Below are 22,962 nucleotides of genomic sequence, written 5' to 3' on the forward strand. Positions count from 1 at the left end.
AGCACAAATCAAATGACAGTTCAAACACTCACAAAGCCAACATAACTAAAGCTTCCTTTGGAGGTACCCTCTGAGCAGGGCAGTGTCCAGAGCAATGAGAGATGCTCACAAATCAGGAAAATGTATAAAACAAACTCCATCTTGCAAGGATATTTGGTGCCTTGGTGTCAGAGGGGGTAGTTCTTACTGTTTTAAGCTCTGGTTATGCATGCAGCAATGTTTTGTGCCAAGAGAGGCCTAAAAAATGCAAAATAAACTGTGTCTAGTCAGATTCTTGTCAGTGAGAAGAAGTAGCAGCCACCTTAAGAGCTGATTTTTCTTTGCGTTCATCTGAGCAATTCCAACATGGAGTGAGGGTTAAAGGCCGGTGTTGTCCCCAAAATGCACTAATTCCAGCTTCATGTCTCTCTCTCCTCCCATCCCCAGGAAAGTGGGAATGTCCATGGCATCAGTGCGACGTCTGTAGCAATCCTGCTGTTTCCTTCTGTGAGTTTTGCCCCCACTCCTTCTGTAAGGATCACGAGAAGGGAGCCCTGGTGCCGTCGGCGCTGGACGGCCGCCTCTGCTGCTCCGCACACGACCCCAAATCTCCTGTGGCACCCGAGTACTGGAGCAAGATCAAGTGCAAATTGGAAGCACAGAATGCTGTGGAAGAGGCAAAGGAGTGAATTTGGTTAAAGACAAACGTGGGAGGGGAGAAGAGGGGCAACAGGCGACGAACTTGGAGAGACTGCGATGCCACGCTCAGTCTGTCCTCGGAGCCGTCGCGTGTGAGCTGGGACGGGACCATTGACCTGAGCGAGCAGAACCAGGCAGTGGTGTTTGGGTTTTATTGTTTGGTCTTTCTTTTACCCTTGAATGTGCTACAGCAGCTCTTACTGTTGGAAACCAGGAACGTCTTGGCCTTCGAAGAAAACCGTAGACCTTTTGACAGTGAAAAGAATATTCTGTTTAAAATAATGTTCTTTGAGTGTAGAAAGAAAAGCATAGCAACATATTTATTTATTTAATTTTGAAAGGGTGTTGAAGATCTGGCTTTGATCAGTCAACGTGTCTTTGAAAACAAAACAGAGAAGCCAATGTAACTTTTGTGTCTAGTTTATGGAAAGAGCAAAGTTTCCCCCCTCTGTAACGCTGAGATGCCAAACAGACAGGTGTGGGTGTCAGACCAGGTGACTCTGAAATGCCTCTGTTCCAGTACTTATTGTTAAAGGCATTGGAGAAGGTAGGTTGTCTCTCGTATTAACTTATGAATATTATTGTGAAGCTTTTCCTGTGAGAAATCAGGTGTGTGACTTCTTGGAAGTGCTTGTAACACAAGGCCTGGCAGTGTTTAAGGAGGGAAGAAGTGGTGGTTCCTTGCTCCAGAGCTGTAATGGGTGTTTGCAGATAGGTGAAAATTCAGAGTTCAGTTGCACAGTGGTCGTTTCTTTCTTTATCCCGCCCAGTTTGGGAACCATTCCCAGGCAGGAGAGGCTCCCAGTCTCAGAGCTGGTTAGTCCCGCTGGTGAGTTTGTCATCTGCCACTGGTACTGAGTGTGATTCTTCAGTGCTGCCTTCTCAGGCTCCCCGTGGCTTCAGGGAAGACTTGGGCACATAAGGGACCCGACCCGTGTGCGTGTTGGTTTTGATTGAACGTTTAGGTTTTATTTTTTTTTGCTGAGAGGAATTTTCTAACTTTAATCTTCGTTGTTAGTGGAGCTGAGGAACATCTCAGCACTTCCTTGATGAACAGGGTATTTTGTGTCTGGGTAATGGGCCGTATCCAGCAGCCAGCTGGGGCCTCAGGAGATGGTTCTGTCTTGGATTTCCTCTGTTAAGCAGAGACAGACTCCTTCAGCGAGGCTTTGGAAGTGGCTTAGGTCGGTTCCTGCTCCAGATTTTCTTTAGAAAACCTATTTTCCTCCATTTGTTTGTGCAAGGAGCCATGGGACACTGGTGTCCCCAGGCTGGAGTTAGTTTTGGTGACCCTCTTCCCCCAGCCCATGATCTCACCACGCACTGTGTGTCACCCCTGCCCCGGTGCAGCGAGTGCTTCTGACTTGTGTGCTGATAAAAGCTGTTCCCTGCCAGCCTTTGCTTGTGGGTATTGAAAATAATCAAGTGTTGCTGGCATCTGGCTGAATTCAGCCTTGGAATTAAGAACCTTGCCTCTGGAAAACTGCTTACACAAACCTGCGGGAACATGGGGAATTCTCAGATCGAGGAAATGGGCTGAAAAAGTCCATGTGGGATTTAGAACACACCTTGCCTCTGCCCAGTGTCCTTCTCATCCTCAAATTTATGTACAGGGGAAAGTTGTTTTTTATTTTTTGTGTGTGTGTGCAATTGTAGAATGACAGGATACACTACAGTCCCTGAGCAGCTGCTGTGCCATGGGCTCAGCTCTGACACCCTTGGGAGGCAGAACCTGTGGGTGTCTGGGGCAGCCCTGGGGCAGCAGCTGCTGGGACCTCTAAAGCACTTCATGCCCTGGGCTGTGCTCTGGTGAGGGTCTGACACTAACCCTGCTGGAAAGCAGTGCTGGATTTTGGTATTTTTTACAAAAAAGGATTTTATTTTTCTGAGCATTTTGTGTGAGAAATGCCTCTTTTTAAGCTCCTTGCTGAGGATGTTTAACCTTCTCAGAAATTCCAAACACTGCTCTTGCTACAGCATTCGTGGGGCCTGAGGTGTTCCCTTTATATGATTTACTAGGCTTGATAAAGTTCAGTGGTTTTCTCCTGGGAAGTCAGAGCATTCTGATGTTGCAGGTATCAGCGATACATTATATATATATTATATCTAAAATATATATAATATACATATGATATATTGTTAATATCACCCTGCCATGTGAGGGCACCAACCTGCTCCCTTCATTCTGTGTCCATGGTGACTTGCTGAGCAGAAGGAAGTGGTGTGGCAGCACCAGGACACCTCGGGAGTGTTGAACAGGACCATCAGTGCCCAGCTTGGCCGTGCTGTGGGGCTGTGCTGGAGCACTGAGAGTCACAGGACAGGGGAGGGCCACAGAAGGCTTAAAACTTGTCAAATGCTGTGACTGAGGCTGCTGCTCCTCCTGTGCCATCCCACTCGATGTCTTGGTTTACTTTGTGTTCAAACTTCTTACAGGTGCTTCTTTTTTCCACCAAAAAAAAAATAAATGATTAATAACAGCCAACAGCTGGCCTTGAACTCGGAAGGGAAAACAGGAGATGGTTTGTGAGGTTGTGCAGTTTGTGAACAAAACACTGAAATGAAGAGAAGGTGAATCTTTCAAAAGGCTTTAACGTTGTGAGATGAGAAGATGCCAATTCAGAGTATCTTGGTGACTGGAGGGGCTGTTCTGAGTGCCAGACTCAGATGTTAAAATGCATATTTTAACCACGTCTTTGCAGACTGAGTAACCAGAATGCTATTCCTTAGTGCAATTCCTTTGTAAGGAGAAAATTGCACAGCTGTTCTGATGAAGTGGCTTCAGCAGAGGGGAAGGCAGCTGCTGAATTAATTTGTGTGGGCTCCAAAGTAAGGAATCTTGGATAGTTTGGTCGCTTCATGCTGAGGCCTGGAGGAGATCCACAGAACTGGTGATTTTGGTGGAGAGCTGCAACGTGCTGTTCCAGCCTGTCGGTTGTTCCTTCATGGGAACACACTGGCACACTTTTCCCATAGTTTTGTGTTGAATTTTCGGGGTGGGCCCCATGCTTCTGGTGACCCCCTGTCTCCAGCTGTGGCACCTGGGCAGTGCCTGAGCTGCTCTGCCCAGGTGATGGAGTCTGTGCTTTACTGGAGCTTTTCCTCTGCAGCTGCTCCTGAGCACAGCACCAGATGTCCTGCAGCCCTTGGCCAGATGAGTCTAGAAGGTAGAATTCCATGATTTTGTGATTCCAGTGGTGCAGAGGCTGGTTCCATCACTCCTGAACACACAGTGCAAGCATTTGCTGTTGTAGCTGTCGGATTATTGTGTAGACTTGTCCTGTCTGTAGACTGTTGAAGGCATTTGCAGCTCAGGAAGGCAATTTTGTGGGCAAATCACCTTCTCTGGTCACCACATGGTCTTGGAGAATCTGTTCAAATGGAGTAATAGGGCTGGAATGTGGATTTTTGGCCTTTCTTATAAAAAAAACCCAACTTCTTGTATCTTAATTTCAGGATAGAGTGGGAAAGACACAATTACTAAACATAATTATCAATGAGCATAAAATCTGTATATATTGAAACTTTACAGAATTATGTGGGCGGGGAGGGGGGGAGGGTGGGATGGGGGTGTCCGACGCTGGTACGGAGAAGTCACTTTAACATGGAAACCTCTGCCTCATGAATTCAGGGTTTAATGTACTTGAAGCTCTGCGGTTCCTTTTACAGCTTTTTTTTCTTTTATTTATACATAATTTTTTGTATAACTGCATTGAAAATGTCCTTGACTTCCCCCCCAAGTTCCTTCCTGCTCCCGCTGTGCAGTGGATCCCCGGCAAACGGGAGGGTTTGGAAGCTGTCTCGGAGGTGTGTGTTCACCAGGTGTTGCGTGGGAGACGGCGACCTTGGAGCGATGCTGTCCCTTTGCTTCCCGTTCCCATCAGCTTTCCCCGCCGTTTCTCTTTGTGTAGCAAAAACAGTTTGCACTTACAATACACTCCTACACACGCTGGATGTGTTCCCAGTGTTGTTCTGAGGGAAAACGAAGAAAAGCAAAGCTGTTCCCTGTGATGCTGTGTTCCTGAGTGAGCAGCTCAGGTCCCTGTTCCCCTGGGAGGGGTCTCGTCTTTCTGGAGCGGGAGGTGGGGAGCTGGAACTGGGCTTTGTGTAGGGGATTTCTGTGATTAATGTGAATCAAAAAGGGAAAACATGTACTAATTTGCCAAAGCCATTCACCACTCCCTGTTCCCTGGGGCTGTGCCCTCCCCATGCCACCGCCAGCTCTGGGGGCCAGGCGGCTGCCTGGGGTCCCCTCCGGAGATCCCAACGGAGTGGGGTCCCCTCCGGAGATCCCAACGGAGTGGGGTCCCCTCCGGAGATCCCAACGGAGTGGGGTCCCCTCCGGAGATCCCAACGGAGTGGGGTCCCCTCCGGAGATCCCAACGGAGTGGGGGTCCCTCAGAGGCCCCCACCGAGCAGTTCTCACTGGCGTTGGGTCATAAACAGACTGGATGACCCCCCAGGTTCCCTGTTCCCAGGTGGAGCTGTATCTCTGTCTGTGTCACTTTTCCAACGAGCCAATGGTGTTGCCACAGCCCCCGGGGTGATCACGTCCCGTTTGAGCCAGGGGGTGGGGGGGATTTGCATCTGGGGTGCTGTGAGGACCCCAACCCGTTTGTCTCCACGCGAGTGATGTTGCACAAACACAGATCCCTGCGGATCCGCCTCCATCCCCACGTGCTCTGTAAGATGGACCTTTGTAGAGTTGTTATTTCTGTAGACTTTGTTTATCTGTAACAAACTTTGTAGATTCTGTGAAATGTTATTTTAACGAAATCACTCGAGTCTTTACTAGCAAAGCATCGATATTCACCCAAGTCGGTCTGGAGGAGTTTTTGGACGCTGACGCAGCCCTGACACTAAGGAGGAGTGTCCGATCCCACGGGGCATTACTGTATCATGACTTGATGTTGCCGCATAGACTTTGAGATATCCGATATTTTGGGGGGTTTGTGTTGGCCTCTGTCCTCTTGCATAGTGTGAAGCCTGTAAAGCTGGTTCCCTGTACATAGATAGCTCCTGTCCTCTAGGTAGAGCGTATCGAGACTTGCCTGTAATATTTTAGCTTCTTACTGACTGTGTGTGATGGTAGAACATATAATTTTTGTACATTCTATTTACTGAGATGTTGCCTTTTTTTTTTTTATTATTTTATTTGACAAATACTCTGGAATACAGATGTGGTTTTTTTGGTTTGTTTGTTTTTGTTTGTTTCTTTTGTTTGGTTTTGTTTTCAGTTTTTGTTTTTGTTTTTGTTTTTTTTTTGCTTTTCCGTGAGGATTCCTTTGGAAAGGTTTTTAATGACATTCCACTGATCTGAAAATTTTTGCTTGAGGTTGACTTCAATAAATCGTTCTGAATGTTCCAACGATGAGATGACTCAGTTCCGTCTCGCGGCGGGGGGGTTTGGGGTGGGGGGATGGATAACGGGACTCCCGGCTCCGCGGTTCCTCCTCCGGGAAGGGAGCGGAGGCTGCGCTCGCTCCGCCCCGGAGGCGGTGGCTCGTCGGGCGGGCAGTGGCCATGCGGCGAGCGGAGCTGGCGGCCGAGACCGCGCTGCGGGCCCTGCTCCTCGCCACCTTCGGGTGAGTGCGGGACCCCCGCCCCGACCCCCCCGTGCCCGCCCCAGCGCTCATTTGCCTTGTCTCGTTCCAGGATCATGGAGTTCCTGCCGCCCTTCCAGCGCGTGGTGCAGCCCGAGGAGATGTGGCTCTATAAAAACCCCTACGTTGAGGTGGACCACGTTCCCACCGCCCTCATGTTTGTAAGTTTATAGGGTGTTTGGGGTTGGAAGGGACCGTAAAGATCATCTTGTCGTCGTCCCCCCCCCACCATGGGGGATGCCCCCCTTCCACCAGCCGAGGTTTCTCCAAGCCCCACCCAACCTGGCTGTGAACAGTTCCAGGGATGGGGCATCCACAGCTTCTCTGGGCAGCCCGTGCCAGTGTTTCCTGCATTTACTTTGTTTTTTCTCTAATTATAAGCTCTCCTGTTAAAGCAAAGCTGCTGGCTGAAGGCTTGTACTGCAATACCTGGAGCTCCTAGTGCAGGTTGCTGAAAGGGCAGGATATTGTATCCGTGTGGATAAATAGCTGAAGGGAGGGGTTGGGAGGATGGAGCCGGGCTCTGCTTTGTGGAGGATGAGGCACAAACTGAAACACAGGAATTTCCACCTGAACACAAGAAAGAACTTTCCTGCGTGGGTGACTGAGCACTGGCACAGGCTTCTTGGAGAAGGGGGAGTCTCATTCCCTGGAGACACTCAAAATCCACCTGGACACAGTCCTGAGTGACATTCTCTGAGGACCCTGAGCAGAGGGGTTGGACAGGATGGCCCCCAGTGGTACCTTCCAGCCCATCCTGTGAGATTAATACAAACTAGATAAGACTTACAGTAACTTTTATCATATTTTCAGGCTTTACCATCCAGGCTTGTCTTTGGGATTTGAAGTTTATAAACTAGTGTGGACTTTGCACTGTTGTTCGTAATCTCGTTCCACGTCTGAATTCCCAGGAGCACGAAGATAGCATAGCTCTCGCTATCAGGGAATGTTTTCCTTGGAAGCAGCTATTTTTAGCAGAGTTTATTATCATTTTATTGTGAAATGTTTTCCTGAGGGCTCCAGGCTCTGTGAAAAGGGTTTGACATAACCCCGTATAGGACTTGAGGAGACCAGCAGCGTGTCAGAGGGGTTGGCTCCCTCTGGAGCAGGTGTGAGGTCAGGGGCTGTGGCTCCTGGGTTGGGCAAGCTCCCGCTTTTCCTGGCAAATGGCACTTGGGATTTTCTGCAAGAGGTGGGCACTGAACATTAAGGACAAAACCTCGGGTAGCATTTGGAACTGGTGGCGTAAAGCACAACATATGCCAGAACTCAGGTGGGAGCAGCTCCTTGGCAGCCTGGCAGCCAGGCCGTGGGTGCCCCGGGGTGAAATCCCCCGGCAGAGTCGGGCTGAGATGGGAATGGTGATAACTGAGTCAGCAGCTCAGTGGTTTTGCTGACAGAGCGAGGGTGCTGCTGACAGGGCACTAATGCCGGGGCTGGCAGGGAGGGGAGAGCTGAGGTGCTGTGGCTGGGGACACCCCCAATAACCAGCCAGAGGAGCTGTCTGAGCACCCGAGGACATGCTGGGCTGATCGGGGCCTGCTGCAAATCCAGCTGGGATGGGTTTGTGCTTCTGATGGAAGTGCACTTTGGAGAGCACAGTTTCTGCTCGGCTTTGGGGCGGGGAAGTCTTCTTGAGCAGCTGCTGTGGTTTTCTGTGAGAGCTTAAAGCTGTTTCACTGGCACCTAAAAATCTTCTTGCTTTGTGCAGTTCATTGCGTTTCTGTCTCCCCTGCTGCTCATCGTGCTGGCGAGGCTGTTCATGAGCGCCGACCGCGAGGACACGCGGGAAGCCTGCCTTGGTGAGCTCCTCCTCGTCCCAGAGGGCGGCAGGTTGAGCCCTGCCCGTGCCTGAACGTGCCTCGAAGCTGCACTTTCGGGTGGGGATGATGCTCATGTGACCCCTCTGCTCTCTCCCAGCTGCCAGCCTTGCTCTCGCACTGAATGGGCTTTTTACCAATGCCCTGAAGCTCGTCGTGGGGAGGTGAGAGACCGGCTGGTTCCCAGCAGTGCCGTGCAGGGAGGGGAGGGGAGGCAGGTCTGCTCTGGGGGCAGAGCTGCAATAGCCAGAGCAGGGCTAGGAGCTCAGTGTGACATGCTGGAAAGGATGTGGGTTTTTCTGTCTGTAAAGACAATTCAGTATTAGAACAAACACTGGGGGGGACCTGCTGTGTCCGGCCATCGCTCAGAGGGGCTCGTTCAGACCTGTGCCGGGCAGGATTGCATTGGCATGGGGATGTGGGTGCTCCATGGGGGCCCACACCAATGGCTGTGTGTACTTTGTGCTTCACATCTCTGCCCCAGGCCACGGCCCGACTTCTTCTACCGCTGCTTCCCGGACGGCCGAGCCAACGCGGAGCTGGTGTGCACGGGGGACTCCCGCCGAGTGAGCGAGGGACGCAAGAGCTTCCCCAGCGGACACGCATCCTGTGAGTGCTCCACCTCCCCTTCCTGCTGCAGCCCTGGGCAGCGAGCTGTGGAGAGCAGGAGCCGTGGGGAGGGCAGCTTGGGTTTGCTTTGGCTGCATTCATTGGCCTCGTCAGGGGCCTCAGGTTTCCCTCTGCAAAGCAGTGGGGTGAGAAATGTGGTCAGAAGCTGTCTGTAACCCTGGGTACCAGCTTCTGTGATCCATCACCACTCCCAAGCTGGTGCTTCCCTTGGCTCACAGGGGCAGGAGAGACTCCCCTTGCAGCCCTTCCACCACAGGGTGAGGTCTGACTGAGGGCCCTCTGCAGAGCCCAGAGCTCTTCTGAGCCGATGCTGTTCTGTTCTCTTCCAGTCGCCTTCGCTGGTCTCGCCTTCTCCGCCTTCTACCTGGCAGGGAAGCTGCACAGCTTCACTCCGGGCCGGGGGGGCCGGGCCCTGCGCCTCTGCGCCTTCCTCCTCCCGCTCTTCCTCGCCACCCTCATCGCCGTGTCCCGCACCTGCGACTACAAACACCACTGGCAAGGTGGGTCCGTGCCCGCCCGCGCACCCGGGTGGGGCCGTGGTGCCACAGGGCTGTTCAGGGCCCACAACAGCAACCTGGGGGTTTGCTTGCTCCTCTGGTGGTAATTCTGGTGCCTCCTGCAGGGCACTGATGCCTTTCTCTGTGTTTTTGAAATATATACAAGCTTGGTTTTACAGCCGAGGGTCAGGCTGCAGGTCCAGCTGAAAAGCTGCTGCTGGAGAATTCCATCAGCAGGGAGGCTTGGGAGGGTGAAGGGTCGTTAACTCTCCTCTGGTCTTACCCACAGATGTGTTGGTTGGCTCCATGATGGGCTTGGTGCTTGCGTACCTGTGCTACAGGCAGTACTACCCTCCCCTGACAGACTCCATGTGCCACAAACCGTCTCTGTCCAAGCCCAAACCACCACCGGTGCATGAGGAGAAGCCTCCAGCTCCCAGCTTCCACCTGGACATACAGTGATGGGCTCTGTCCTGCTGATCCCTGGGTGCCAGGGCAGGGCAAGGCTTTGGGGAGGCTGCTCAGCAGTGGTTCTGATGAGGATGAGCCCCAGGCAGGGGTTCCCTGCAGTGCCGGTGAGTCTCCTGCCCAGGGGCTTGTGTTGCTTCGTTTAATGGAATTTTATAGGTGTCCTCCACTTCGGGCCTCCCGTGAAGCGAGGGGAGCACTTGAGGTGCCACCTTGCAGGATGACAGTCCAGGTATGAAGGTCCTGAAGCAGGAACTGGGAAAATCTGACAATCCAGTGTGCCCAGTCTGGTGGGAGGCCTAGTGTCCAGTCCAGGAAGCACCATTGGTCACCTCCCTGCAATCCAGCTGAGCTGTCCCAGCCCTTCTCCTGGGAAATGAAGTGCAGGACCTGCCAGCCTTGAGTTTTTTCTAATTCACCAAATAAAGGAGTTTAATTTTTGTAATGAGCTGTGGTACTAAAACTTTACTTCAAGGCCTGGGTTGTCTCTGTGTAAGCCGTTTCCTCTGGGGTCTGCAGGGGTTGCTGGTGGGTACTCATTTTGTACCTCTTTCCTTGCAGCTTTAGTGCAGTTGTAAGGAGATGACAGCAGAAAATGAAGTGGTGTCTGAGAGCATCCCTGCCCAGGTGCTTGTTTCCCTGCTTGTGGTTTGTCTCAGACAAGGCAGGGCTGTGCTACCAAGATCCAGAGCCAGCTGCCTGGCAGGACTGAGTGAGCAGTTGTTTGTCACATCACAGACAAGGAAGGTTCCCTCCATAGACAAGGTGTGGTTTGATCAAGTGTCTGTGTGTGCAAACAGCACAGGTGAGGCTGTAGCAGAGTGAGGCAGATGAGTCAGTAATGAAACACTGCTCCATCAGCTGCAATTTGGGCCCTCTGACCCTGCAGCTTCAACAGAAATACAGAAATAGCCTTTAATTTCTCCTAAAACTGCACAGGTAAATTCTCCAGCCCCTCCTTCTCCCCCCAGACATGCACGTACCACAGTCATCTACTTATTTATTTTGGCTTTTACTGGAAAAGACATTAAATAACATTTAAAATGTATTTAACTTTTTTTTTTAACAAAGTGCATAACTTAAAAAGCTGATCATTAGTGTCCCATGTTAAGACTGTTCCTTTTCCTACTCCCGTAGGAGGCTTTAGCCAGCAGTAGTTCAGGTGCCAGCTGAGCAGCTTGGCTGTTCCTGCAGTCAGGTAAAGAACAGCTTCTGTTCCTTGGGAGGGGAGGAGGGATGGAGGCTGCAAACAAAACCCTTCCAGTAGTGCAAATAACGGGCAGTACAAACCAACAGGCTGTGGGGGAAGAAGGCTCCTTACCCCGTGCAGGGCAAAAGTCAGCGGGAGGGAAAGTGGTTTGGCTCTTCTAAAGGCTGCACAGCAACACCTCACACAGCACTGGAGCCCCTGCCCAGGCACTGAGCCAGCCCAGGGGGTTTGGTGGCCAGGGAGGGAGCACAGGGGCTCTCTGGCCCTGTCCCCCTCAGAGCAGAGCTCCAAGGCAGCTGCAGACTGAGCTGCCTGCAGAACTGGTGTCACTGCTGCTGTGCCCAGACCCTGTGGATCTGGGCTCCGACTTTGCTGGCTGTATTTTGTACATTTAAAGCTAAAAACAATGACTGGAGCATGGCGGGTGCAAGATCCCTGTGGCCACCTGAGAGCCCCCGGGCCGGCAGCGCTGCTCCGTGTCCCTGCAGGGCACTGAGGGCTGGCCCAGGCCTCCAGACTGCCCAGGAGCAGCTGCTGTCCCCAGCCTGGCTGCAGTCTGACGTGGAGGTGGAGCTTTCCTCAGGTACAGCTGGGCACTGGTGTGGTCAGCACCGGGGGGATGCCCCTGGTTTGCCAGCGTGGGCTGGGTGAGGGTGGTGGGACGTCACTACCAACACAGCACAGCAGGAGCACGAACATGCCGCTCTCACGACGTGGTTTATGGGGCACCTGCCCGGCACGGCCCAGGGGTGCACAAACATGCAGCAGCAGTGCAGGTGAGGGGGGCTGGTGAACAGATCCTGCTGGCTCAGCAGCAGCCTGGGCCCTGGCAGTCCTGGCGCCGGGTGCTCTGTGTGAGCAGTCAGCAATCTCCCCCGCTCCAAGGCTGCTGCAGCTCCCTCCAGGCTGCGTGGTTAAGGCTTTTTGCTCCTCAAGGTCCCAGGCTGTGAGTGTCCTCACTGGGCCAGGAGCAGGGTCAGCCCCTCGGTGGGTTCTGAGCCTGGACAGCTCGTGTGCTGCAGTGCTGGAGGAGCTGGTGAGGGGGCTCACAGGGTGGAGGGTTAAGAGTACACGTTGCCACAGGGAGTCACCATGCGGGTTCTGTGTGTGTTCGAGCAGAAGTGTTTTCCCTTGATAGTTTTACCCCCCACCACCCCTACCCAAAATAGAGGAAAATCCATCCTTATCTCCAGGTAGCAGCAAGTACTTAGGAAGCAGCATGCAGGACACGGCAGCAGAGGAGAGAGGAAGGCAGAGAAGAGATCTGGACTTTCCTGGTGAGTACTCAGTGGAATTGGATCTAAGAAAGCAAAAGGAGGACACAGGAATAGCTGCAAGTTGAGGCAGCCAGAATCCACCCAGCACAGTCTCCTGGACCCTCCTTGGTTCTCTCCTCTTGGCTGGTGGTGGTCATATGCAGGGAACAGGAAAGAAGCCAAAGGTGCTGACAGGCCAAAGAAAAAATCTAACACAAGTTCCCTGCCTTAGATAAGGGATATTGTTCCCTCAGACAAACCAGATCTCCTCTGAGATGTCCTAGGAAATCAGGAGGGGGTTTAGGCAAAGGTGACTTACAGCCAGAAAAGCACAGGTTGGTCACTGGCTTCCTTGCAAAGGCTGATCCAGTGTGATGCCTTGTGTCTGGTAGATCTCCTTCAGAACCAGCAGAACTGTGTCCTCTGACTCCCTGGAGAAGAAGGACATGGGGCTTAGAAGGGGATGCTTCCCTGCACCCTGTCAGGACACGTGTGATGTTTTGGGTAGATGTGGTCTGCAGATGCCCCACGAGGCAAGGAGAACCACACTGGTCTCCTTCCTCCGTCCCTGCCCACCCTCTGTGTGTCTCAGGCAGGAGAAGGTCTTGTTCCCTCAAGTTAAGGCTTTTCTTACTACACAGGCTTTGAGAGTGATGCCATTCTGCTTCATCACACGTGAGTCTGAAGCTCTGATGATCACAAGGCCTTACCAGTAGCAGAGATGGCCTTGGAGTGCAAACAGATACTCGTTGAAGCTCTCTATTGGCTTCTCCTGCAGCACGTAGTCGATGCGGTTCCCCCCGTTCAGCCTCCCCACGTTAATGAGCGGGGCCTCTTCCTTCACTGCTGCAGGGGGCTCCTCTGGCTTTGTGTCTGCAGGAATGAGGAGCAGCGTGGTTCAGCCACGGGGCACCAGCAACCATGACAATACAGGCAGCTGAATTCAGTGCCTGGAAACAGTAGTGCAAGAGACAGCCAGAGCAGGGGGACAGGCTTGGCAGGCTTAAAAAGTAGAGTGGTGTGCTGAGACCCCCCAGAAAACCCCTTCATCAGGCACTAACAGGGGAAGGCCACAGTATTTGGGGACAGCCAGGTGCACCCACAGCCCAAAGGCAGTCCCTTTGCTGGGCACAGACGAGGGGCAGCGTGGCTGTGGGGAGCCCGAGCACATGCTGCTCCACGGGCAGCTCCCAAGGCTGCATCCCCACCTCCCCTCTGCCCAGTGCACCCCCTGGCACTGACCTGGCTGCTTCTCCGTGCCAGCCTCTGCCTCTGCTTCGGCGTCGGTGCTCCTGGCCTCCAGGGCTGGCACTGGGGCGCGGGTGAAGGACTGCCAGGCCACCCTCAGTGACCCCAGCAAGTTGTTCTTCAGGTCCACGCTCATGCGTGTCAGCCCTTCCTTCAGCTCTGCAAGGCAGGAGGGGGGTGGGTGTGGGGCTGGGGGCTGCAGCAGCCCTGGGCCAGGGGACAGGGGCTGCCTGTGCCCTACCAAGGTGCATCCTCTTCCTGCCCTTGTGGTGGGGCAGCAGCATGGGCTCGAACTCCAGGTCTGGGACAATCATGGGCTCGATCCGATAGGCAACGGGGTCAAACTGCACAGAGGAGAGGGACAGTGAGCAGGGCTCGTGCTCCACGTGTCTCAGGCAGGGCGGCTCTGGTTCTTGTACCTACGGGGTGGAAGATGTTGAAAAAGCCTTTGCAGGTGGGCAGGCTGTAGTTCGGGTCGATGCGCTTCACTCCTCGCACCGTGAGGAACATCCCGATGGGAGACCCGAAGGCAAAGAAGATGGTGGGCTTGTAGTTCAGCTGGGGGTAGTTTGCTGAGACCTGGGAAAGAGGGAGGTTCGGATTTGTTCCTGAGATGAGCTCTGTGCTGGTGTTACGAGGGCCTCGTGGGCGCAGTCAGAGCTCGGCTGTCACCTGTCCTAGGCCAACGTCCCTGTACTGGCAGCTCCCAACACCCTCTGTGCTCTCTGGGTCGTGCTGTGACGGGGACCCCGGCTCAGCTCTGCGCTCCTCGCCGTGCCTGGGAGCTGCTGAGCTCTGATCCTGCAGCAACATAAAGGGGTCCTTGTGTGAGAGGGATGGGATGTGATGGGATGAGCATAAGCTGTGCAGAAAACAAACCTGTGTGTCTGCCTTGGAGCTGATGTAATGGAGTATCTTCATTCTTGGTCCTAAGGGAATTCCCATTTCTTTAAGGTTGTTCTCTGTGCACAAGAACTGGAAAATATGCAAGGCAGGTGTTAGTCCAGGAGCAGAGGTGTGGTGAGGTGTCTGTTCTCTGGGAGTTTGTTCATCCTCAGATACATTTCATGTGTGAGTGACTCAGTACCAGAAGATGTGCAGTGGTGGAATGATGGGGAAGAAAAGCAAGGAAGAGCCACAAGAGCCAGCAAAACAGGGGAGCTCCTTACCAGTGCTTGCCTGTCCATTTTCTCCTTCTCAAAAACATCACAATACTCAGACAGCTCCAGGTTCTTCAGAATTTCTTTTACTTCCTTAATACCCCCATTGCTTGAGGTTGTCGTGGACCCCTGTGAACAGATCCATTCGGGATCATGCTTTTCGCTCACTAATCTGCAGGCTGGGGGGTCTCCCCCTTCCCCCTGCAACCCAGAAGTGGGGGGTCGGTGACCCCCTGGATCCAAGGAGCACCAGAGAGCCCAGGCTGTACCTGTGCACTGTGCTCCTCCTCCTCGGGGTCAGCCTTCTGGTTCGTCAGGAGATCAAACAGAATGAGCGACCCTGCGAACAGGCGCGGGCAGAGCGTCAGCGTCACGGTGGGGGAGAGCCCGAGCCAGCTCCTTGCTGGGGTGGAAGAGCAGCACCCTGGACTTTTCATTCAGGACAAGGGGCAATGGCTTTAAACTGACACAGGACAGGCTGAGTTAGATGTCAGGAAGAAATTCTTTACTCAGTGGGGAGGCCCTGGCACAGGTTGCCCAGAGAAGCTGCAGCTGCCTCATCCCTGGAAGTGTCCAAGGCCAGGTTGGACGGGGCTTGGAGCAACCTGGTGTCTCTGCCCATGGTAGGGAGGTTGGAATGAGAAGGTCCTTAAGGTCATTTCCCCCCAAAGCATTGTACGATTCTACCCTCCCTGCTCCCCTGGCACGGGGATGCTCATGGGACCTGTGGGTGAGCCCCTTACCCAGGCTGTGCCCCGCGATGGAGACCCCCCCCTTGAAGAGCGGGTTCCTCTGCATGAAGAGCTGGTGCAGGCGGTTCATCTCCGAGGCCACTGTGTCCACGATGGTCTGGCAGTAGGTGGAGCTGTTGTAGAAGAACACGTCCAGGATGGTGTCGTTGATGAAGTGACGCAGGCGGTTGATGCTGGGCAGTGTGATCCGCTCCAGGTCACTGCAGGGGAAAGGGAAGAGGGAGTTGCAGCTGAGGATGCCAGGGAACCCCACCAGGCTTCTAAAGCAAAATGTAAGTTGAGAGCAGGACTGACACCACCTCCAAGGAGGTGTGTTGTAATTCAGGCCCTCAGCACATGCTGAGACCAAAAGGAGAGCACAGCCCGTGCTCTTACATTCCAAGAATAAAGAGCCTGTTCTTTCTTCCCCAGGAGCCTGGCCTGCTCTCTGCCCTTCCTGGGACACTGCAGAGCAGTGCTCGAGTGCAGACACTGGATACTTGGTTCCCAGAGGCCTTTAGAAGGTGGGGATGTCCACAGTCCCTCCTGGTATCAGCCAGGGAGAGGCAGAAGCCTCTGCTCTTCGATGCTGATGGGAGCAGGTGCCTGCTGTGCACTGCAGAATGGCTGTAGGGAGGGGGCCTGGGGGTCCCCATCTGTCCTGCTCACCCCTAAACACTCACAGCTTTCCCTCCACTTTTCCAACAGAAAAAGTGGTGTTTCCAGGGAAGAGGAGGCCGCCTGTGCACGTTTCCATCCCCACGGACACGGGCCCTGGAGGAGGTGCCTGTGGGACACTTACACGTCCACACCAGTGGAGTGGAGGGAGCTGTGCCAGTTCACGGGCAGGAACTCCACCCGGCCGACCTGCTGCTGCTCCTGGGCCTTCCTGAAGTGTGCCTGCAGCATGCTCAGGGACATGTTCCTGAAGTCATTCACTGGAAAAGAGATGAACTCTTACGGAGATCCATCACGCCCCAGGGCCAGCCCGTGGCACCAACACCACTTAATACGATAAAAGATCATTACGGGGAAATCCCACCAGGGTCTTTAATCTGCTGCTGCTCCCCTAAGTCCCTGAATCTTTAACTAGAGATCAGGGGAGGCTTCATGTCCTGTCACGTGTGTTTACTGGATTTTGCTGTCCCATCTGTACCTCCTTCACATGGGCAGAGCCCAGCAGTCAGGATAAAGTACTTTCAGAAATTTATAAAAAATAACTCTGTTGTGGAGATGCCTGTGCAGGAATCATAAGGGAGGAGATGAACTTGTAAGGACTCAGTTCTGAGGCAGAAAGGCTGATTTCCCTCATTTCAAATGTTCAGCAGCCTTGAAATAGTTTCATCAGCAAGTCACACAGAAGAACAGCCAGCATTCATAGGAAACGCTGTGAAACATCTCAGCTCCCTTGACTTCTACAAGTTAAATCTCGTTGGGCTTCCAGGCAGCTTCAGGGATCACCTGTCCTACAGCACTGAGCAATTCACAGTGAACGGGGATTTGCTGTCCCAAATCACTCCAGAGAATGTGATGCTGCTGCCTGTGGGACCTCACCCAGCGAGATTAACCCGCAGCAATGGATTGAGCAGGCTACTAATTAGTTTAGCAGGTTTAGACAGGTACTTGGAAAATCCGTATCTGATTTGGGAAGCTCACTATTTGGAGCAGCAGCAGCAGAACACTGACGAGCAGTGGCTGCCCAAACCTTTCCAGAAGGCGGGATTTGGTGGGTTAGTGAACGTCAGCAGGGGTGACCGTGCAGCCTGCCAACGTGCCGGGATGGTGTGATGCACCCTGACAGCGTTTCCCAGCGTCCAGGATGAGGTTTTTCCTGGCTCAGCCCAGCCGGGCTCCCAGCCCACACCTACCGCACTGCACGATGCTGCGGAAGCGGATGTCGCAGGCCGGGCCGATCCCGTGCACCACGAACACCAGGTGGTCGATCTGCAGGGGCTCTCCTGAGGAGGGAAGGGCAGCTCAGGGCACAGGGGCAGGGGCTTGTCCCCCTCCTGTCACCACCCTCGCTCCGGGGGGAGTGGATGCTCCCAGCAGTTCAGCCCCACCTGAACTGTACCTCCAGTTCCTCCAGCACAAGGAAGGGCAGGACCAGGAGGTCTCTGTCCAGCTGCCCCGTGCCCAGCCCCCTCCGATGAGCTACTGGGCCCCATGGAGCTGCACCTCCCAGGTAGGCCCCAGGTGGAGTTAGGACTTGTTCTCTACTTCCCACTCACGTTAGTTTGCATACGTGCCTTCCTGAGGACAGGCATGCATGGATAATGCAGGGGTTAGACAGGAGTAACTGCCCATCCTCCCCACGGGGACAAGTCCTGAGGCCTGACTGGGAGCCCAGGGCAGCTGGGAGGGGGCAGAGCCGACACTCAGCTTCAGAGATGGGGAGAACACGTGCCCCAGAAAGTCACCAGCACGCAGGTAAGTGATAAACCCCTGTGTCCCTACCAGGGAAACAAACTCTCCTCCTGTACAAACACAGATGCCAAGACCTCAGGGGTAATTTCAGGCACTGCAGAGCTTCCAACAGCTGTCTCCATGCAGGAGCTGCAAGCTCACTGCCTTCCCCCCTCTCACTGCCTCTGTGTGTTCACTGATGGCACAGCTCACTGGTGCCTGGGAGGTTGTTGGAACCATTCGGGGCACCAAGTGTTTAGACGTGCACTTCACTGAAAGGATCATGGGAGCTTCTGTCAGTCTTTTTGAGTGCACTGGTTGGAAAACACTGCATAGCTCTGGATGGGTGGAAGGGAGGAGCGAGCTCACCGTTGGGGATCTCCACAGCGATGTTCTCCACTCCTCTCTTCACAGTCCGGGGTCGACCTTGTTCCGTGGGAGTGGAGACCCAGTCGTCGGAGCTGGCGACAGGATGGTAGTGCACCATCAGCTGGGAAACAAGAAGAGCCTGTCAGTGACCCTGGTGGAGCAGAGAGAGCTTTGGCTGCAGCAGCTGCCGGGTGACACGGGCTGGTACCAGACTGCTGGGCCAGCCCACTGCTGGGCCAGCCCACTGCACAAAGAGGTGTTGAGAAGAAACGCGAAGGAAATGCCAGACTTTTCTGGCACTGCCCTCTCCTGTGCACAGGCAGGTGAGGGGAATGCCACTGGGACAAACCCATTCCTCAGCAGACATGGTTGAAGGGAACAGCACAAAGCCAGAGCACAAAGCAAGACCTGCAAAGACCCAAGGGGGTGTTTTTGCTGATCAGCACATCAGGCCCTGCTCACCTTTGGGTTGTGCAGGATAATAACTTCTCTGCTGGGGGACTCCAGCTTCTTCTTCCACTCATCCAGGGTCACGGCAATCATGTAAGCTTCCTACAGAAGAGAACACCCTCTGTGAGTCAGCTGGCAATACTCCCATGAATGTTCAACCTCTTGAGACATTCCCCACCCAGTTTTCGGGATATCTTATCAACATTTTGCGAAAGTGGCAGAGAAATCAGCTGGAGGAGCAGCAGGGTCATCCGAGGATCACCTGCTGAGGGTGTCCAAGAACCTCCCCCCTCTGACAGCAGCAGCGTCAGACTTCCCCATCAACTCAAAACTGTATTTTTGGCACGTCAGAATAGAGATTATTGCAATGCTGTGTGTTTTTACGCATACACCTCTATCCCTACACATGCATCTTCCCAAAGCAGAGCCTGATGCTGAGGGTGTCGCAGGAGGATGAGCTGCAGCCGGACGAGGGCAGGGGACGGGGAGGCCACAGCAGTGCTAACAGTTCCATTAATCAGCTGCAGGAAGGCCGTGCCAAAGCCTCTTTGGAGTTCGTGTCCTCAGGCCTGACTATGGCGCCAGTGGCCCCATATGGGGTTTGGGACATCAGGGCCGGTGTGTGACAAGGAGAGGCCAAGATGGAAACCAACAGGAAAGGTGTGTTTACCTCCAGTTCCTCGCTGAAGGACTCCGAGTAGGGAATATACTTATTGTCCTTGTCTCCCTTGTAAAACCAGGTGCAGCGCCGCACTTCGGACACCTCCTCCTGCCAGTACACGGCCACGCGCTGCCGCTGCTTCAGGTGCACGTCGTACCTGCCCCCCGACGTCGGGACAACCACATCCTCCTGGTCCTTCCCTGTGGAACCAAAGCCTGGAATTAACCGCGAGAGGCCCGGAGCAGGGCGCTCCCAGGAGCACAGCAGGTCTGAGCCACGGCAGCAGGCACCAACACTGCCCACAGACGAGCCCCGAGAGCAGCATCGGGGCATCCTGGGAGAGATGCCCCAAGCCGAACGTCCCCTGGAGGCAGAAGGTAAGATGAAGGCATTAACTGTCCTTGTCCCTGGTTTGGGCTCAGGCTTACATGGCCTCTTCCTGCCTTGCTTAGAGGTACAAGTGAATTTGTGGCCTGGAAAGTGCGTTGTGTAATGGTGAGGGTGCACCTGGGTCTCTAAATCATTCCCCTCCCAGAGAACTCCACACTGACCCCAATAGGGACCTCAAATCCTGTGAACTTCCCTGCCTTTTGGCTCTGCCCCTGGGCTGGGCTGGTGGCACAGTGCCCCATGCCAGGCTGGGCTGTGGCACTGGGGGCGGGCAGCACGAGACCTCTAATCCAAAACTTCCTGGGCGAGGGAGGACGGGAGCCAAACCTTGGGCAATCAGAGCTTTGCCCGCGGCAGCGGCGGGTGGCACAGATGGTGACATCTGGCACACAGGGGCCTCAGTGCAGGGCTTGGAGCCGACCCCCGACCCCTGCTCCTCCTGGAGCTGTGCTTCCCCACGAGGGGAATCCCCCAGCAGAATTCCTGCCATCCTCCTAGCACTCTCCCAGCCTCACCAGAGGATGCTTTGCACTGTGATTATGTATAATTTAGAGCAGTATCAATTGAACACAGTCAGACCATTTGATGCATCCAAACAGCTCGGTTATTGGGAGCCAGGCACGTGGCCAAAAAAAAGTTCCAATTTAAATTTCCCCGAAGGAAAACCTGGCATCCCAGGTGGAAGCCATGGATGTGTCCAGGGAATTTTTCCCTGGTACCCAGACAGTGTTTACCCGGAGCACACACCTGATGCTCCCCCATTGACCTCACCAGGCTTGTTCTTTACACCGATTTAAGAGCAGAGACCTGAGATGTAAAACCAAAGGGCGACTGACAGATAGTGGTGGTGGGAGCTGGAGGCTGGGGGTGCCGTGGGACCCCCACCCTTGGGGGGTGGATGGATGGTGGGAGCTGGAGGCTGGGGGTGCCGTGGGACCCCCACCCTTGGGGGGTGGATGGATGGTGGGAGCTGGAGGCTGGGGGTGCCGTGGGACCCCCACCCGAGGGGTGGGTGTATGGCGGGAGCTGGACACTGGGGACGCCGTGGGACCCCCACCCGCGGCCGGTGGGCTCTGCTCGCGCTCCCGGCCCCAGCCCAGCCCGGCCCACCCCCCTTACCTGCGCCGTGCGCCTCCTCCAGCCGCTCCGAGTCCTGCGCGCTGAAGGGGACCCACCGCTCCCGCGAGTCCGTGACCTTGCAGTAGAACCAGTGCGGAACCACCGCCTCGTACCGCCCGCCGGGCTCGGGCTCCGGGGGCTCGGCCGGGGGCGGCCGGGGCGGCTCCTGCGCCGACATCGGAGCTGCTGCGGGGGGAGCGCCGGTCCCGCCGCCCCCGGGGGCTCCGCGGATCGCGCCCTGCGGGGGGACCCGGCCCCGCCGCCCGGCCCCGACCGGCTCCGGCCCCGCTGCCCCGGCGGCTGCTGCGGCGGCGCGGCCCGGCCCGGGCGGCAGCGCAGCCTCGGCTCCGGCCCCGGCGACCGCCCAGCCCGGGGCGGTGCTGCCCGCGGCCCCCCCTCTGCCGTCACCGCCGGGGCGGAGCGGGGACTGCCCGCAATCCCTGCCCGCAATCGCTGCCTGCAATCCCTGCCTGCGGCTCTTGCCCATGGTCCCTGCCCGTGACCCTTGCCCGTGTTCCCTGCCGGTGTTCCCTGCCCCTGTTCCCTGCCTGCAGACACCACCGCTGGCAGTGACCCCGGCGGGTCCGCGCCCAAGCGCCGTCGCGGGCAGTGCCAGCGCTGGCCGGGACTGTCCGGCCTCAGCCCTTCTCCCGGGCGGGTCACTCCAGCCCCGAGCCGGGTGCGGGGCCGGGGTGCGCGGTACTGGCGCAGCATCACCGGGAAGCCCCTGCCTTCGTGCCAGCTGCCTCCCACGTGCGGCCGGGACAAACACTCGAGCATGGGGTGATCTGCAGCAGAAACCACGAGGCGCTGATTTAATGTTTGTTTTTCAGTCCCTCTGTGACCCTTTGGCCTCGGTGGCGATTGAGAAACCCTCTGCCGAGGGCAGGCGCTGCTGGAGAAGCAACGGGGGCAACCCCAGAGTAAGTTTAGTTTCTGTAGAGATGGGCCCTATGATAAACAGAGACAGACTTTCTAATTTGGGTTTTGAGATGTGGGTGGATGCTGCAAGATAAACCAGTTGCCAGGAACTCCCATCCCAGGGCTCACTTCCACCACGGCAGAGACTGGTGAGGAAAACTGAAGGGCCAGGAGTGCTCAATTTCCCATCTCTGCAGATGGAGAGCAAACGGCTGCAAACCTTGTCTGTGCAGGGCCCGCACCAGTCAGTGCTGACACAGCTCCTGCTCGGGCTGCTGGGCAGAGACTGACTCTGTTGGGATCATCTGCCCAAGCCATGACCCACTTTGGTCCCGTGTGAAGGAGGTGGAGGCAGCAGGGACGGATGTGGTTACAGCAGCTGGAGTTTCGTGCAGGCTGAGTGCAGGAGGTGTGCCCTGATCCCTTTTCTCAGCTCAGCTCAGGTGTGGGGTAACACAGAACGCACCCAGGGACACCCGAAGGTCACACGTAGCCAGGCCATCCCACAGAGCTGTTCAAATTCCCTGCAATGATAACCTGCTCTTCCAGCCCACTTAACGTTCCCTCCTGTGCTTTTCACTAGGGATTTACATAACCCTCTGCCAAGGAGGCAGGAACAGGAAATATTGTTCAGGAATACGTTACCTGGATGGGTTCAGCACCAAAACAGCTTCCTCCTTCCTCTCAGGTTTTCCCTGGTTTGGATGCACGTACCTGCAGTTCTTCTCACCCTGTTCTTAGCAGGTCACCACAGCACAGGGACCTTTGTCCTGTCCCCAGAGTGCTGGGGACACAGCAGCCACCTGCACAGCATGTCCCTCTCTCCTGGCTCCCTGCATTGCAGTGCTGAGTGTGAGGCACCAGGATTGCTCCACACTCCTCCTCACACAGCTGGGATCTACCTGCCTCCTCTCCCTGGCAACAGAGAGGAGGGAAATGGGGACTGGAGCAGACAGGAGGTGATAAACAATGCAGAGTTGTTCCTGATGGGATTCGTGCTACTGAAACAAACACAGAAAACGGTTTCAGCCAGCTCCAGGGATTTTAGGCTGACAGCTGCTGGCTGCCCAGGACATGGGGGAATGGTTTCAAACTCAGAGAGACCAGGTTTAGATTGAATATTATGAAAAATTTTTTCCCTGTCAGAGTGATGAGGCCTTGGCACAGGCTGCCCAGGGAAGCTGTGGCTGCCCCATCCCTGGGAGTGTCCAAGGCCAGGTTGGACAGGGCTCAGAGACATCCTGCTCTAGTGGAAGTTGTCCCTGCCCATAGCAGAGGGGGTGCAACTAGATGAGATTTAAAGTCCTTTCCAACCCAAACCATCCCATGATTCTGTGATTAACAC

At 55.0% G+C, this 22,962-nt stretch overlaps 3 protein-coding genes across 5 annotated transcripts in view; 2 read left to right on the forward strand and 1 right to left on the reverse strand.

Annotated features, from left to right (window-relative positions):
- The window catches only part of NSD3 (nuclear receptor binding SET domain protein 3), a 36,660-nt gene extending 30,611 nt beyond the window's left edge, over positions 1–6,049 (forward strand). For both annotated transcript variants that reach the window (XM_051811984.1, XM_051811985.1), the window contains one exon: positions 427–6,049. In XM_051811984.1, the coding sequence (XP_051667944.1) occupies positions 427–668 (242 nt within the window). In that variant the 3' untranslated portion in view covers positions 669–6,049. The remainder of the gene's footprint in view (positions 1–426) is intronic.
- A 19-nt stretch (positions 6,050–6,068) lies between these two features.
- PLPP5 (phospholipid phosphatase 5) lies at positions 6,069–10,145 on the forward strand. Of its 2 annotated transcripts, none has more exons than XM_051812031.1 (7): positions 6,069–6,263; positions 6,362–6,442; positions 7,993–8,083; positions 8,202–8,265; positions 8,586–8,710; positions 9,061–9,231; positions 9,518–10,145. In XM_051812031.1, exons 2-7 carry the CDS (start codon positions 6,383–6,385, stop codon positions 9,688–9,690), a joined length of 684 nt encoding a protein of 227 aa, XP_051667991.1. In that variant the 5' UTR covers positions 6,069–6,263; positions 6,362–6,382; the 3' UTR covers positions 9,691–10,145. The 2 variants fall into 2 exon arrangements, with proteins under 2 accessions (XP_051667991.1, XP_051667992.1); XM_051812032.1 differs by having other exon boundaries at positions 6,095–6,263; positions 6,334–6,442; positions 9,518–10,144.
- Positions 10,146–10,679: 534 nt separating this feature from the next.
- DDHD2 (DDHD domain containing 2) lies at positions 10,680–21,002 on the reverse strand. The gene is made up of 17 exons (XM_051812003.1): positions 20,697–21,002; positions 19,197–19,387; positions 18,539–18,628; positions 18,077–18,197; positions 17,170–17,259; positions 16,104–16,239; positions 15,314–15,522; positions 14,840–14,910; positions 14,580–14,699; positions 14,290–14,385; positions 14,083–14,211; positions 13,834–13,989; positions 13,652–13,754; positions 13,405–13,569; positions 12,873–13,035; positions 12,482–12,593; positions 10,680–12,206 (listed from the first exon to the last, which is right to left on the reverse strand). Exons 1-16 carry the CDS (start codon positions 20,872–20,874, stop codon positions 12,503–12,505), a joined length of 2,109 nt encoding a protein of 702 aa, XP_051667963.1. The 5' UTR covers positions 20,875–21,002; the 3' UTR covers positions 10,680–12,206; positions 12,482–12,502.
- Positions 21,003–22,962: the final 1,960 nt, after the last annotated feature.

Source organism: Manacus candei, unplaced genomic scaffold (genome assembly GCF_025592945.1).
Source record: "Manacus candei isolate 608988 ecotype Guabito, Panama unplaced genomic scaffold, ASM2559294v1 h1tg000084l, whole genome shotgun sequence".
Taxonomy (NCBI): Eukaryota; Metazoa; Chordata; class Aves; order Passeriformes; family Pipridae; genus Manacus; species Manacus candei.

Bases quoted from the DNA above. Each gene is read 5' to 3' on its own strand.
- PLPP5 (XM_051812032.1), top strand. From the start codon at position 6,202: ATGCGGCGAGCGGAGCTGGCGGCCGAGACCGCGCTGCGGGCCCTGCTC. The intron at 8,711-9,060 runs GTGAGTGCTCCA...GTTCTCTTCCAG, and splicing joins CCCCAGCGGACACGCATCCT to TCGCCTTCGCTGGTCTCGCC. The intron at 9,232-9,517 runs GTGGGTCCGTGC...TCTTACCCACAG, and splicing joins CTACAAACACCACTGGCAAG to ATGTGTTGGTTGGCTCCATG.
- DDHD2 (XM_051812003.1), bottom strand. From the start codon at position 20,874: ATGTCGGCGCAGGAGCCGCCCCGGCCGCCCCCGGCCGAGCCCCCGGAG. The intron at 19,388-20,696 runs GTAAGGGGGGTG...TTGGTTCCACAG, and splicing joins GGAGGAGGCGCACGGCGCAG to GGAAGGACCAGGAGGATGTG. The intron at 14,386-14,579 runs GTAAGGAGCTCC...CATATTTTCCAG, and splicing joins AAATGGACAGGCAAGCACTG to TTCTTGTGCACAGAGAACAA.